The sequence below is a fragment of the Pogonomyrmex barbatus genome, unplaced genomic scaffold (assembly GCF_055798465.1).
Source record: "Pogonomyrmex barbatus isolate J1 unplaced genomic scaffold, ASM5579846v1 scaffold5, whole genome shotgun sequence".
In the NCBI taxonomy this organism is placed as follows: Eukaryota; Metazoa; Arthropoda; class Insecta; order Hymenoptera; family Formicidae; genus Pogonomyrmex; species Pogonomyrmex barbatus.
This window is the reverse complement of record NW_028297149.1, coordinates 1,066,023-1,083,562: the sequence shown is the minus strand read 5'-3', so window position 1 is coordinate 1,083,562 and position 17,540 is coordinate 1,066,023. Positions and strand designations below refer to the sequence as shown.

Below are 17,540 nucleotides of genomic sequence, written 5' to 3'. Positions count from 1 at the left end.
TTTTCTACTCAGTTTTACCAGCTCTATCTGCACACGAGAGATGATATGACCGATGCCGGACACCCTGTGTATAAAAATATATAAGAATGATGTTCTGCATATGCGTGAACCTTATTCTGCGTATGTGCGAAAAGTTGTTCATATTTCTTGATCACAGTTAAAGGGACGAAGTTAGCAGTCTAGTATATTATATAGCATCGATGATCTTCTTATCGGTGATCGGTTATCTGGGAATTCCTGGTTTTTTACATTTGATTTGAAAAATGGATATTGACAGGTGAAGTCTGTGATCCGCTCGCTTTTGACTCCCCCCCGACTAATGTTGTGAAGATCCTTGCCAACGCGTTATTGTTTATGTTTATTGATCGATTGATTTGAGATTTGACAGAGATTCGTCAAATCTCGCGGGACGCTTAAAGAATTGAAGTTTTGAGAAGCTTAAAGATTGTAAAACGAGCTGTGTAATAATTATTTATTAAAGTTCTCTCTTTTTAAACGGCTTCCATTTATTTTCATGAGTTGTGTGAGCGCGAATTGTGCGAGTGACTGCCGCGGAAGTGCAACATTTTTGGGGACTCGTCCGGAATCGCGGACAATGGACGTCGCGTCGGGAAGTGTCGAAAGACCAATCGAGAACGATGAGGCACGAGGATTTTCCATAAGGAGGACAACTCACGTGGCGAGGAAGAGGATTTGCACACGAACGCCGGAGCAGGACGAGATGACAAGTTTGGAGGCCGTTCTCCATTCCACACAGAAGGAACTCCGTCTTCTTCGAGAAGAGCGAGCAGTGCAACTGTGTGAAACTGAATTTTTATAGCGCTCGGAGGAGGCTATGCCAAATGCCAGGCCAGTCTAATTTTAATTTATTCGAAAGAAATTTGGGAATTAAACTTAAGCCCATATGACGGAAGTATCCCGCTGCGCGAATTTTTAGCTCAATTTAATTTAATTGCGCGAGCAAAAGCTTAGGGGATTCGGAAAAAGGAATCGTGTTAGCCACATGTTTGAAAAGAAAAGTGCGTACAGTTTTGAAGGGGGGAACAGATTTGGAGAATTCACGATTCTCCGAGCTCGTATCTAAGTTAGAGTTTGGTGAGAAATTTTCGGCTCAAAATTTTTATATGCAATTTACAAATCGGAGACAAAATTTTGGGGAAGATTTAGCTTCTTTAGGATCCGATTTGGAACATTTATCTCGTTTGGCTTATCCCGAGTGTTCGCCGGATTTACAAGATTGCGTGTTCTCAATTTATTGTTGCACGGACGGATTTTCTTAAATGAACGCTTCAATTGGAAGGGTCTTCAAGAGCGACGGTGGAAAGGGCTGTAGCTATTAAAATTATAAAAAAAAAATAGTTTTTCGAAACCTCGAGAGAAGAAAAGAGATACGGCAGGAGGACTTTAAAAGTGAGCGCGGATTTGCAGAAGAAAAGGAAAGAGATTTTTACGGAAGGGATAAAACGGAAGAGACGAAATTTATAAAACAAAAGAATTTTTCTAAATTTGTAAGTGGGAAAGAGTGTTGACAATGCGGGATCAAGGAATATTTCCGGTCAGAATGCCCTTCACTTTTTAATTCGAAGCAAGGAAACTCGAGTTAGTTAAGCTCTGTGGGGAAAATTCATTGAGCTCTGCTGAAAAAGAAAAATATTTTTCTTTGCGGAATTTGGGGAGGAATTCAAGTGATTTTTGTTTTCAGAGTTCTGTTGATGGGCAAATATATATTTTTAGGATTGATATGGACTTTGATTGGGTTTCAATTCTTAATAGCAATTTTGTTAAATCAAATCAACGGCTTTGGGTAGGAAATTGAAATATCCAACAGGAAAAGTAGTTCCCATTGATTTTAAGATTGTCGTTGGAGTAAAGCTTGGTAAATAAGTTAGATTTCTCCTTGTACGTAGCGAAAATTAGTGATGAATGCATCTTAGGGACGGATTTTTTCTCTAAGGTTGGACAAAATAAAGTCTTTGATTTAGTTTTTAATGAGAAACAAAAAAGGAAAAAAATTTTCTTGTTCGCGGATAAGCGATCTTATTAATAAAGTCCCAGATTTCTTGTTAGAATTCTTTGAGAGGAATTCTGAAAAATTGGATATTCTGCAAAAAACGTGTTTTGCTGAATTCATTATTGAATTTCAGAATGTCTTTTCTGAAGATATTGTTGCAGCAAATTGTTCAATAATTGACCATTCTATTACGGTTGGAAAATCTAACCCTATTAAACAGTTAGTATTTAACACTAGGCGAATTCCTTTGCAAATGCGTGACAAGAAAATATTCTTGAGGAGATGACGCAATAAGATGTAACTGAAGATAGTTCTTAGGTAACTCCTTATGGCGATTATGGTGAAAAAGAAAAATGGAACATTGAGATTCTGCGTCGATTATAGAAAACTCAATGCCGTCACCAAGAAGGATTCTTATCCGTTGCTCAGAATCGATGATCTTCTTATCGATGATCGGTTATATGGAAATTCCTGGTTTTCTACATTTGATTTGAAAAATGGGTATTAGCAAATTGCGTTCTCAGAATAAGGGGAAAACGGCATTTTTGATAGACAAAGATTTATGGCAGTTCACTGTTATGCCTTTTGGACTATAATGCTCCAGCAATCTTTGAGTGATTGAAGAAGGTTCTTCATCAAATATTAAATAAAATCTGTTTAGTCTATTTAGATGACGTTGTTATTTACAGCAAAACTTTTGAGCAAATGTTAGATAATCTTCGAGAAGTCTTTCTTCGTTTAATATCGGCAAATTTGAAAATTAATCCAAAAAAATATTCTTTCTTTAGTAGAAAGATAAAATATTTAGGCCATGAGGTTTCTAGAGAAGGGGTCTCAACAGATTCAGAGAAGATTGCTTGTGTACGGGATTGGCCTGTTCCTCGGAATAAGAAGCAGGTGCGTAGCTTCTTAGGATTTTATTCGTATTACAGAAAAATTTGTGAAAGGTTTTTCTTTGATTGCTAAGCGTTTATTTTTTTTTTAACGGAAAATCAGTGTAGATTTACATGGAACGAATAATAGGAGGCATTTGAAAAGTTAAAACAATTTTTTATTTCTTCTCCTATTTTATCCTTTCCGTCCAAAAATTTCGTCCAAAACAGGGAAGTTTATTCTTGATACTGATGCTTCTAATCACGATATTAGCGCTGTTTTGTCTCAAATACAGGAAGATAAGGAAAAGGTTATCGCATATTATAATCGAGTATTTAGTAAAACAAAAAGAAATTACTGTGTGACTCATCGCGAGTTATTAGCGATTGTGGATTCTTTGAAGAATTTTCATCATTATTTATATGGACGAGAGGTTTTAATTAGAACTGACCATATTTCTTTACAGTGGTTGATGTTTTTTAGGGAATTGGAGGGACAGTTGGCCCGTTGGTTGGAACGTTCAACAATACAATTTTGAAATTTTACATCGTGCTGAAAAATCTCATGGGAACGCCGTTGCGTTGTTTAGACGTCCTTGTGTAGAGAATGTCTGCAATTATTGCAGTAGAGTTGAGAAGAGAGAAGAGGAAATTAAGAAGAATTATATAGGCAGAATTGTTTTTGAAAGAATAGAGCCGAAAGTTTGAAGAGCGGCACAATTGGAGGACCCATCTATCGTTAATATCCTTCGTGGGAAAGAATTGAACAGACGTCCTCTCCGAGAGGAAATTGCTTCAAGAGATGTTTCTACAAAAATTTATTGGTCCCAATGAGATTCTCTTGTTCTCCGAGAAGGAGTTCTTTATAGAAGATGGGAGTCTCCAGATTTAAAAACATTTATTTTTCAAACAATAGTTCCAGAAAAAATGGTTCAGCAAATTTTGAGGAAAGCATGATTCTCCAACTGGTGGACATTTTGGTGTCAATAAAACCTTGGAAAAAATTCGAAAGAGGTTCTTCTGGGCGACCTGTAAGCAGGATGTGAAACATTGGTGTAGAACTTGTAAAGTTTATGTTACTAGAAAGGGTCCTTTGGAAAAGAGGAAATCTTCCCTTCAAATTTATAACGTGGGTGCTCCTTTTGAAAGAGTACAAAAGGATGTTCTTGGTTCTTTACCGATTTCTGCTTCCGGAAATAGATATTTGTTGGTAACGGATTGCTTCACTAAGTAGGTAGAGGCTTTTCCTCTTAAGAAATTAGAGTAAATATCCATCCATCGAGAGATATCTCGGCGGCGTAAATATAACGTACAATCGCGGATCGTATCAGACGTACGATCAGAACATTTGCGGTCAGTTGTGCTTGCGATTTCTCTCGAAAATCGGTCGCGATGTCGCTGAGTCTTTCGTTCACCGGTAAGAGTAGCGTTCTCACGGCGTGCTATTTTAGATCTGAGCGATGACGATTACGAGTTAGGTCTCACGAATTTCGAGACGTATAACACTATACCGAATGTCGATTCCACGAATAATAAGTTCTATTACGACGACAAAACGATCGTGATTCCCGAAGGTTCGTACGAATTAAGTACGATAGACAGATATCTAAACGCCGCTATTTCTAAAAAGCGAAAGATCGACGAAAGCAAGAGGACGAGCGACGATGACGAGAGCGACGACACCGTCTATGACGAGAGCGACGAGGGCGAGAGAGGCGCGCGGTCTCTGATTATTCGAGCCAATGAGAACACTATGAGAAGTGAAATTAGATGCGAGCATCAAATCGATTTCGCGAAACCAAACAATATCGGTTCGCTCCTGGGATTCTCATCGTCGCGCGTGCTACGACCGAACAAATGGCATACATCCGACGGACTCGTGAATATCATGGGCGTAAATATCATTCGGGTGGAATGCAATATCACCGCAGGTGCGTACAGCAATAACGAGCCGGTTCACACGATACACGAGTTTTCGCCGAATGTTCCTCCGGGATATAAACTGTCGAACGCTCCAACATCGATCATTTACTTTCCGATCATCGCGCGAAACGTTACCGATATCACGCTTCGAATAGTGGATCAAGACGAGCGACCGATCGATTTTCGCGGAGAAGAGATAACGGCGTGACTTCACGTGCGACGACGAAGGCATTAGAGAGAATTGCGCAAGAGCAAAAGATGCTCGTTCTGAATGAGTGGTACTCGAGAGAAAGAGGAGACGCAAACGTTACATCCGCGATCTTACCGCAAAACGACGCGACGAGGAAGGCACACGAGGGAAGAGCGAACGAGCTGAACGCCGCGAACGTTGCATTCTTAAGATCTTTAGGTTTCGTCGTGAAGAATCGACATGGCGAGTGACATTTTAAGTATCGAAGGTGTCCCGATCTTTGACGATCGTATCGTGAAAATAGAAACTCACACTTACAATCCATATGCTAACACTACGTTCGGATACAACGACGAGATACGAATACCTATTCAGCAACAGGATCTGTATACATTGCCGTGTGAAAGTTTTCTATACATCGAGGGAAAATTCGCGACGAGAGAGAGCGCGAAGGAAGGCACGGCGACGGAAGGCACGGCGAAAGAAGTTACGAGAACAAAGCTAGTCAATAACTGCGTCGCGTTTATGTTCGACGAAATTCGATACGAGCTTAATGGCGTGGAGATCGATAAGAGCAGAAACGTCGGCATAACGATCTTGATGAAAAACTATGCATCGTTGAGCTACGAGAGAGATAGAGTTTTACAAAACACCGGATGGGAAATACCGCCTATAGCGTTGGACGATTTCAACTTTTGTATGCCTCTTTTGTGTGCCTCTCAACGTACTCCTTGATTTCTGCGAGGATTACAAACGCATAGTGATAAACGCGCGACACGAACTCATTCTGATACGCGCTCGCAACGATAACAATTGCGTCGTAGCGTATTCAGATCAGAAACCGAAGATCACCTTGTTAAGAATACAGTGGCAAATGCCACACGTGATACTTAATGACGTTAACAAACTATCGCTTCTGCGAACGTTGGACAGTGGACGATATCTGAGCATGGGCTTTCGTTCGTAGGATCTATACGAATTTCCGCTGTTGCAAAGTACGACCAAGCATTCCTGGGCGGTAAAAGCGGCAACGCAATTGGAGAAACCGCGATACGTGATCTTTGCGCTACAGACTGGAAAAAAAAACGTACCGTCAGAAGACATTTCTAAATTCGACAATTGTAAGCTGACTAATGTAAAACTCTATTTGAATTCCGAGTTCTATCCCTACGACAATATGAATCTAGATTTCGAGCGAAACAAGTTCGCAGTACTGTACGATATGTATCTAAAATTTCGAAAGACGTATTACGGGTGTGAGACTTGCGAACTGTTTATGTCTGTCACTAGATTTCTGCAATATGGTCCGCTAGTGGTCATCGATTGCTCCCACCAGAACGAATCGATCAAGAGCGCCACCGTCGACGTTCGCATAGAATTCGAATGCAAAGAGAACGTTCCAGCTAACACAACGGCTTATTGTCTCATCATTCACAATAGAGTTGTAGAGTATAACCCACTGACGAACGTCGTACTCACGTCGTAAACTCACGTAATCGCGGTTTTCCTACGAGAACGATGCCGAACATACCGATCTTCGTCGATCTGCAAGATTTTACCGTTCGGGAAAAATTTATGGTTAAAGAGGTGGCAATATTAAAAAATGGAAAAGAGCTGACCCATCGAATATTTCGAGAAGCGATACCCTGGAATCTTCTTACAAAAATGGAAAAATCTAAAGCGTGTTGGATTGTGATTGGAACCTCCAATCATCACGGCCTGCAGTGGAGCGACGGCGACGTCGCGTACAGACTCTCGAAGCATGTGATTCGAAACGGCGTGTGCGATCAATCGCGAGACGCGCCTAAACGAGTGTACGTCAAAGACTTGGAGAAAAAGAAGTGGTTAGAGGAAATTCTCGGCTGCGACGTCATCGCGGATCACGACGTGATCGTCGAGACTATTAACGCGGATTTCGAGGATATAGGGCGCCTAAGCACTCTGGACAACGTTCGAGCATTTCACTGCGAGCGTCACGCGAAACATTGCGCTATGGAGAACGTGTGCAAATTGTACGACTGATGGTCAAAACGACGGGAATCACCGAATTGTAATATCGCATTAACGACTTATATCATATGTCAAATTAGTTTTTAATCATTGTATTATATATTAGATTCAGTGCTTATATATTATAATTAGATTCATTGCTTATACTATAATCGAATTTTTTTATCGCTCGCTATACTTATATATATATATATTTATATATATATATATATATATATATATATATGCTTGAAGAAATACACAAAACATTGTTTACGATATATCTCACTTTTATTTCATCTCAATCTTACATCCCAAAGTACAGAGCAACGAGTTCGCAATCGATAATGTCGTTACGATCGTAGGCATACGCTATCGCGTATAACTTTCGAGATATTTTCCGTATCCTTAGCGGTTAACGCAATATCCTTGAAACGTGCCAATTTCGCATTGATTTTTCCTAATATCTTGGTCAACGAGATAACGAGTCGACTGATGCAATGCTCGAGCTCGAACATATTATTCATTGTTTCCTTCGACATGGCCAAGCGAGCCGCGGATGTTTCCAGGCACAATATCGTCAAGTTGTTGATTTTTCCGAAACGCACGGTCATATTTCCAATATGCAACGGGGCTGGAAAGGACGGTTCTCCGTTGGTACTCTGCAGATACTTCAAGAGAACGTCTCGTTGCTCGACAAGCTGCCTCCACGTCGGGCGACATCGAGACCTCCTTGCCATGACTATCTTCCAGAATAATATTCACGCGCGAAGAGCGCTCAAAAGTGACACATACATTAAGAAACTTGTATCCCGTCTTAGTCAAGGAATATTTTCGTTCTAGAATTCTAACTGAATTATTCGTATAACCGGCGTTACTATGACTCGACGCGATCGATCTGTCATCGTCGAGCGTCCTCTTTCTCCTTTTCGCGTCATCACTCTCGTCGACTCGGCGTGTCTCGGAATCCTGCGAGCGCTCGATATCGTACATCTTTACGATCGAAGAGATCGCGTTTACTGTTCGTAAATGTTTCGTATTCTTAGCTCTATACACTATGCGAAAATTTCCGTGCCTCTTCCTTCTCTCTCTCCTCTTCTAAATCGTCCTCGCTCGAAAATACGTTCCTCATCTGAGCGAGTCTTTTCAAAAGAGCGCGCAATTGCTCTAACAATCCGTCCTTTGGACACACGATACCAAAAATCTCTGAATCAAATTTATCAGCCATACGTTACGCTTCTAATAAATTCATTATATTTGAAGAACTGTCGTTTAACAAAAAAGTACAGATTACCGTCGATGTATCGAACGGCAGACATTACAGCGGGTGGAATCCCAGGAAATATTGCATGCAACGAATTATGCCTAACGGCTATCATCGAGCAATCGTCGATCTCGGCCACGATCTCGTCGTTGTAAATCGCGAACGTTCGTCCCGCGTTAGTATTAATCTTGCTTTAATTTTCGCATTAGGAGGAAGATTCATATCTTTCAATTTCCTCGGCCAACCCGGTACTAACTCAAAACTCGGATATTCTATATAAATTGTATCGTCAACAAACAATACGAGTTGGCCCGAGGGTCGTCGATACGCACCCGCCAAACGCGTAAAATTATCAGGAAGAAAACACACGATAGTCAGTAACAACGACCTGCCGTAAGATTTTCCGTTTAGATCGACCGACCATAAGTAATGTCGATACGCCACATACATTCTATTTTCTAATACCAACACCGCATCGACGCATCGCAACGCGCACAGATCCGCGGAATTCCCCGTATCGCGCGTTGCAATCGTGGTCGTCGCTACGGTCGTCGTAACTGGTCCCGGAATTTCGTTCTTATTTCTTAAACCGTATAAATTCTGAATGGCGAGAAAATCCGCCTCGCTCAATCGGGAAAGGTCTTAGAGGAAACAAAAGCGTACATTATCGCATTTTTTAGAGGACTGTGATGTAATCCTAATGCGTGACCGATCTCGTGCGTCAACGTATGCAACAGATGAATCGTATCGTCAGGATTAACAGTTAACTCGATGTGCCACTTCTCCGCGCTATCCACGTGCACCTCTGACACTTCTGACGATGGTAAAAAAGCGTGAGCTAACACGTTTCCTGGTCCGTCCAGCAACGACGGACATATTCGGCTACCTTGATGCCGAGGATCTACAAACGTGTGAAAACCTTTCCGAAACGATATTGAGATTCATTGAATCGCGCTCAAACGTCAGCGACGAATTCGCAGTCCACATCTCGAACGCGACTTCGGTGACTCATAGAACGCTTTCGCTCGCCAGATGAAAGTTCCAAGTGAGATGCGTCTTCGCCCATTTCCTCGGAGAATTGTTCAAATCATTCAATATACTTTGACGCCGCATCGCGGTTTACGCATCTGTTCCAATGTAGCTTCGTTAAGAATACCATCACCAGGTATACGGTAATACTCCTGAAAAAGCGCAATCGCGTGTCTCAGAGCCAATGTCGCGTTATCTGATATCGTTTGCACGTTATCGCCGTCCAGATATCCGGTTTGCAAAAACCGAATCGCCTCTTCGTCGCTATCGACGGAGTTGCGAATCGCCGCGATAACGGCTATCGCGCACGCGATCACGGTGATTCCACGAGCGGGCGTCATCGCGCGAGACAGAAGTCAAATCGACACTGCGCGTCGCCGACCGAAATACGCGCGATCCGTTCGATCGATGTTGCCATCGGTCGCGAGAGGGCGAAGACCGACGCGATGAATCGATCCGAGTCACAAATCAGAAATTAAAATCGCTTTAATTTCTATTCTCTATCGCGTGAGATTATTCTCATCGAACGAATCCAAATATAAGTAGCGTGATTTCGCTAAAGATCCCATACGCAATATCATTAACAATACAAAATAGAGAACAAAAGTACACAATAGAGAACAAAAAATAAAAGCATGACAACGATAAAATAGCAATAGAATAAAGAACAAAATAAAGAACGACGAAATAAACAATAGACTGACTAATCTTCTATCACCGTTGCGGTCAGACTTCCCGTAGTCACGCGTAGCAAGCGCGAAAATGACGCATCGCACAACATTCACATTCCTAATGAAATATTATCTTCTTATTAATACTCCTACGATAATTTTCTTCTCGTGCGACTCCCACTCTCGTACGTTCTCGGAACAAGAAAAAACTTCGGCATCATATTTGCGCACACTTTTACACATATATTCGTGTACATATTCTTATACATATATTCGTGTATATTCTTATACATATATTCGTGTATATTCTTATACATATATTCGTGTATGTTTTTATACATATATTCAATTAATAATTAGTATACATATATTCGTGTATATTCTTATACATATATTCAATTAGTAATTAGTATACATATTAATATATTCTTTTACATAGAAATATTAGTACATTTTCTTTTACATATACTCGCGCTCTTCGCCACAATCAATACCCCCTGACGATAATTAGCACGAGCGTCATAGCGATACATTCCTACTCGCTGTCGTACTCGACGCTTCTCGTTTCCCCGCGCACTCCGGGTACTTTCTTCAGATCATCGGCGACTCGATCTATCAACTGTCGCATCAACTGTTTCTTCCGATCCGACACGGAGTTCAAAAATTGAACTCTCAATTTCGCATACTTCCACCAGTTGCGTCTCTTCTTCTTAACTATATCCTTGACACGTACATTCGAACCAATTCGCAATCGATCCCTTTCTCGCCCGGAGATCTCGCCTCGAGCTGTCATCCACCCTTCAACTTCGTCACATACTGAACGAATCGATCAGCCTCCTCCTTATCTCCAGATAGAGACGCGAACAACGCGTCTAAACCACTGCCACAACTCTCTCATCATTCCCTCTCGTAGTATTCAAACGCGCCAGATATTCCCAGTAATCTCGTATCCAATTCGAAAAAGCCTCCTTCGTTATCTCGATCTCCATAAGCGACGCACGCTCGTCCGGCGTCGCGGAACTCTCGACCAAGCGAACCATACTGTCCCCAGAACAGTACGAGTTCCACGGACCCTTTCGACTCCAGACATCAGTAACGATACGTATAGCGTTCTTCATACGCTCAGCCTCGCGTATACGCGCGATCGGCTCCGTTCCTCGATGAAGCGTCAGATGTTTAGACAAAAACGCCATCATTAGCCGCAAATTACACGACGTCGAATGCATAGACGTCCACATCGCGCGCATCAACTCGAGCGAGTCGACCGCATCGCTCTCGACCTCCGCCGATATCTCATTCTCCTCTTCCCGCTCGATCGTAGGCCGTTTCTCAGGTAGGCCCCATCGTCATCGCGTGTTTCTTCCGTTCCACTATCTCGCGTTCCATCTTTCTCGAGAGCTCGAGCGAATCGTCTAAGAGCGATATTATCTCCGGATCCTTCAATTGACTCTCCAAAACATTAAACTGACTCTCCGAAACATTAGACTGACTCTCGCAAATTAACAATATATCGTCGACACTCCTAGTTAAATACTCTCTAAAGTGACGTAAAAACACGTCAAACCACAAACAGGACGCGCTAAGCGCGGAAAACGCTCGGACGCGAGACGCGCCTAATCGCGACGTGCGAGACGCGCCTAATCGCGACGTTATGGAAAACAGACACGACTAAGGCGACGCGACAAACCGCAACATCCTGTCAACAAAGCGAGTCGCCTCGACGACGCGCCTAATCGCGACGTTATGGAAAACAGATATGCCTAAGGCGACGCGACAAACCGCAACATCCTGTAAACAACGCGAGTCGCCTCGACGACGTGTCTAATCGCGACGTTATGGAAAACAAATACGCCTAAGGCGACGCGACAAACCGCGAAAACAGGACGCGCTAGACCCCGCGGAAAACGCCCAGACGCGGGAAGCGCCACACCCCGCGAAAAAGGACGCGCTAGATCCCCGCGAAAAACGCTAGGGCGGCGTCGATGACGCGCCCGGGGTTACCTAGCGGGAAACGCTAGAACGGCGTCGAGAACGCGCCCGAAACAAGAGGCGCGGGCGGCGTCGAGAACGCGCTCGAAAAAAAAACGCTAGGGCGGCGTCGAGAACGGGGGAACTGACCCGGGGAAACCCCGCAACCGCCTTACCAACCGAGAGGGATAAACCTGTCTCGACGATCGCCAGAGGGATCCACCTTCTCTGTCCCGGATACGAACCCTCTGAGGAAAGAAAATCATCTTATCGACTCAAGGGGAGGCCCTATGTCCCCTGGGGATTCTACGATCCCCCTCTCTCCCTCATCCCCTTCCCCCACATACCTGGGGGGGCATAGGGCCTCCCTTGTTCATCTACTACCCTAGTGGTGGGATGCCAATGCGTATCACACCGTATGGGGCAGCTCCGACACAAACGAACGGGGAAAGAAGTTGCTGGAGTATCTCGTAACGACCCACCTGGAAGTGTTGAACAGGGGCAATGAACCCACCTTTTGCACGACAGTGAGAAGGGAGGTGCTCGACCTCACTCTCTGCTCACAAAGGGCAGTGCATGAGGTGAATGAAAGGCGTCGGATGAGTCCTCTCTTTCCGACCACAGACTAATAACTTTTGGGCTTTCAGATCTTAAGGCGGAAGTCAGAAAGGTGAAGAACGCAAAGTGGACGGATTGGATCTCCTACTGGAGGGATCTGAACAAGGAGTTTCTCAAGAGACACGATATGGCGGAGGAGTTAGAGCTCTCTGTAGAACATCTGCAAAGGGTTCTAATAAGCTTGTACGGTCCAGTTAGGACAGTTACTAATAATCAAGGAACCTCTTGGTAGAGCCCACGACTACAAGATCTTAGAATCAGGGCTCACCGAGCCTGGAACAGAGCAAAGAATACGGGCTTCCGACTGGAATCTTTACAAGGAATCCTAGAAGGAGTAGAGACTCTGTGGTTGAGGCGAAGAGGAAAAGCTGACAGAACTTCTGTGAGTTAGTAGAGGAAATTCCTGCTACCGGACTTAGTGATTTTGTCGACGATTTTCGGGTACAATACTTGCCACACCGCGCACAACTACTCTGCGAAATCACAGCACGAATCCAATGACCCGGCGAGCTATATACCAAATACGCTGTCGAACTAACGCTGGCAAACGTTAATGCGCCGGGATCCTCGACGACAATACGATCGAACAAATATACGAAAATTTACATTCAGAATATAAGTTATACATCTGGAAGATACCCGCTCTCTTCGCGTCTTACAACAGTGCACCTTAAAATTCGAAGCCATACAGGCCCAACGACAGGCATTAAAGAAACAAGATGAAAGGACTGTCGTCGCCGCCGCATATAATGCAGCAGAGTACTGCTGGCGTTGTAAACACACGGGTGAATGTCCGCCACAACGGTTTTGCTCCCAGTGTGGAAAAGACGGCGTTTTCACTCGCGATTGCCATCCACCGACGAGACACTTCCAGAATCGGGGAGACCGCGGCCGCATTTCGACCCTAAATATAACATTCTTACCACGGCCGCACCTGACTATCTATCTCGCCAACCACTCGTTATTGGCGCTCATCGATACGGGCTCAGAAACCTCGTTTATGGATCAGGAAATCACTCAACTAGTACAAGGATTACAGTTCATACCAGACGAACATGAGGGTGCGACTGATGGAAGCATACGTCATATCACAGACACTGATCACCTATCCGAATCGGTCACGATATTACGTAGCACATGTTTGCCGTGATGCCGTCATTAGAGATGCCATGATCATTGGGGTAGATTTTTGGGCCAAAGCAAAGATCGAATTGAAATCGCCCGGAAGCTACCAAAACGAACCAAACGTGCGCGAATGGGAACCGCGCACCTCTCCGAAACCACACAAAAACGACTGCAACAATTTTTAGAAAAAGAACTCCAAGCTTTCGATAATATTCAGGGACCGACTAACCGAGGTCAGCATAAAATTCGCGTAAAAACTGACCAATCCATCAAACAGAGATACCGGCCCAGAAATCCAGCCATGCAGACTATCATTAACAACGATCAAATGTTAAAAGACGGGATTATTGAGCCGTCCTGGAACTCGCCGGTCGTCATCGTTAAGAAAAAAGATAAAAAGCCGCGTTTCTGTATCGAGTATTCTGTACCACTTGCGCCCGAAAGCCATTCGATAATCGCGTTTACCAGGAAAGGATCTGATTTCGGATGATACCCTTCAGATTACACTTCGCGCCAGTGACTTTCCAACAAATTCTGGTTGAGATAATCGACTCGAACCACACGGATATATCTCGATGACATCGTGATAGCTCGAACGTTTGACGAACATTTACACATACTAGCAGAAGTATTCCACCGATTACGAGACGTGCGACTGCAACTAAACCCGGAAAAATGCAAATTTTGCGTAAAACAAATTAAGTATCTCGGACATATCGTGAGTCGTGAGGGACTCCAAACAGACCCGGAAAAAACGCGTGCGATGGAAAAATGGCCTACACTGACGACCATCCGGCAAGTCCGCCAGTTCCTGGGCATGGCTTCATGGTACTGACGATTAATACCCGTTTCAATCGTAGCCGCGCCGTTCACATCTTTAACTTGGAAAAACGCGCGGTGGCAATGGGACGAGCCTCAGTAAAAAGCGTTTGATGAACTGAGAAGCCGACTAGTATCGACACCGATACTCGTTTGTCCCGACTTCGAGCGATCATTTAACTTCCAGACTGACGCAAGTACGCTGGAGCTCGGCGCCGTTTTAACACAATTCTTCCCGAAGGGCGAGCGAGTAGTCGCATACACGAGTCGCATCCTGAATGCAACAGAAAAAAATTACTCGGTTACCGAATTAGAATGTCTCACCGTAATCTGGGGAATCCGCCGTATGCGTAGCTATTTAGAAGGCTATCATTTCACGACCATCAGGCGTTACAATGGCTACAACGATTAGAAGAAGCCTTCTCGGGCCGACTCGGGAGATGGGTGCCCAAATTACAGCAAAGAGTTCGACATAAAATACCGCAAAGACTCCTTGAATCATGTCGCTGACGCGTTATCACAGCAACCCGAACTAGTTTCCGTTTTCGCAATAAACTGCCCGTACCGCCGAATGATACGACAAAGAAAAATCTTAGTACCGAAGTACTCAATTACGCGCTGCGCGATCAACACCTGTATCGACCTGCTCCACGATCTGAACTTCCGCGACGTATCACCCGACGAACAATGGAAAATATGTATGCCCCGCGAAAGACGACCGGACATCATGCGAATAGTACCATAACGAACAGTCGGACACTTTGGCATAGCCAAAACAATCGCGCGAATACGTCTTTCTACTACTGGCCAGGCATGTTTCATAATATCGCCAAATACGTGCGTAATTGCATAGCATGCAATCAACACAAAGTCACACAGACGAAACCACTCGGACTCCTTCACGCGACACACATACGACGACCGTGGCAATAAACGACCTCATCGGATCGTTATCAAAATCTAACAACGGGCATCGGTGGCTTTTTACGATGCAAGACCGATTCATTAAGTGATTGGAGATGCGCCTGCTCCGCTACAACGGAGGCAATACACGAAGCATACAGTTACACGAAGCTTGGCCGAAGCAATCATTTTCCGGCATGGATATCCTGAAGAGATACTATCGGACAATGGAACACAATTAAAATCCACCGCACTGGCCGAACTATACAAGAAATTCAACATTCGGCAGAAATTTACACCCATTTATGTGCCCCATTGTAATCCGGTGGAACGCACAAATCGGATGGTGAAAACTATGATTTTCCAATACGTTGGGAAAAAATCACCGCCGCTGGGACAAACACGTAGGCGAACTGCCTACAACACGGCTCTGCACGATGCCACGGAATATACACCGGCATTCCTAAATCACGGCCGCGAATTAGCTACGCCAAAGGATGGACCTGATCGGATGACCATCACTGAACAACCAGAAACTGTCATGAAACATCGCCATTTACGAGACGCCTACGAAGTTGTGAGGATCAACTCGGCACGAGCGTTTCACCGCCAGGAACAATATTATAATCTACGCCGACGAGAATGGCGACCGAAAATTGGAGAATGGGTGGGGAAGCGCAACCACACCCTCTTACAAGACAGCGCGGGATATAACGCTAAACTCGCCCCCCCCCCCCTCAAAACCATTGGAAATTCGGAAAATCGTGTCAACCATTATATATGATTTACGAGACAACCGAAGCAAGTACCACTGATATGTATTATTAACTTTTAAGATTTAAAGCTCGTAAACAATAACGAACCAGAGAACAAATAAATACAAACATCTTGGAAGATAGGCTGATGCAGCACACGAGAACAAACCGACAAACAGTCAAATCGATACCGACCGTCATGGAGAGAAAAGATTGCTCAACGAGCTTCTCGAAGATTCAACATCACCTGCCTACGATCCAGCGAAATCCTCGCTAGACACAGTATGGTAAGGGCCAGTCCGACTCCCGTCCAGAAAATCTCCGGCCGATCACCAGTCAAGAACGATCACCGAACGATCACGAACGATCACAAGAACGTTCACCAATCGTCAAAAACCATCGTTATCACAACGACCCAAACGGTCGTTATCACGGCCACATCAACGCCAACCTCGAGGACCATCCCCAGGGTCGGCACGATCATCCAAAAATTTGACGCGAATCAGCGTCGCAAAATGGAATGGCTTATAGCCACGCCGTCTCCATTCCGATCCAGAGGACTAGCCGAGGAAGCACGGCCATCCTTGCAGCCCGTACGGGTCATGGAATTCACACCGCTGCCGTTTATACCCGTCGAGATACTATCCAGCGTCATTATAGATGTGCCTCATTTCGCGGCATTCGTCAAATATAAAGCGCGGCATGGGAATGACCGTTACGTGATACGGTTCGACCGCAATGGAAAATGACATGCCGACTACAGCCAAAATAAAATATATGTCTCCAAATTGAGGCTTTAGGAGAAGGGGGAGATATAACGGTGCATATTCTTACGCACATTTCCGCGGTCGTCCATCCGCCACCAAGTGGTGCTCGACCGACGATTCGCCGGGCAAAAGGCGCTTTGCGCCACTTTAATCTATTACAAAACCGTCTCACAAATTAATTGCGAGACGTACGTGGCATACGTCCTGCGCCGCGCTGCCGAGTTCGACCGAAGACCGCCGAATTCTCCCGAAGAACAGACGCGCTCTCAGATACAAAATAACACCGGAGTATTCCCGAAATGCTCCAAAACTCTCCGGAGATAAAAAGAGCGTTCGATTAATTAGAGCGGTGGTGGTGAATTAATTATCACCCACGATCTAATCCGAATCATTCCGAATCCGACCGAATATCGGATCATGGAGGTATAAAGGCCATCCTCCGCTCTATCAAGACAGATCTTCCTAGAATCGTGATTTGTTCCTACGAGCCGATCCGCACTCCGCTCCAAGAGACAAAGCTAAGGAAAACGAGATGAGAGAAACCCGCCTCCGTCTGGATATTCTCGAGAATTCCCGACGTCTCCTTTTCAAACCACCGCTTCCAAACGCTAGGAGAAGCATACGAGCTAAGGTGTT

The 17,540-nt window shown here is 44.4% G+C and overlaps 1 protein-coding gene across 1 annotated transcript; it reads left to right on the top strand.

Moving 5' to 3' along the window:
* The first annotated feature begins 5,236 nt into the window (after positions 1–5,236).
* LOC148935237 (uncharacterized) lies at positions 5,237–6,482 on the top strand. Its single transcript, XM_089081507.1, has 3 exons — positions 5,237–5,693; positions 5,821–5,879; positions 5,964–6,482. The coding sequence occupies exons 1-3, from the start codon at positions 5,237–5,239 to the stop codon at positions 6,480–6,482; spliced, it is 1,035 nt and encodes a 344-aa protein (XP_088937633.1).
* Positions 6,483–17,540: the final 11,058 nt, after the last annotated feature.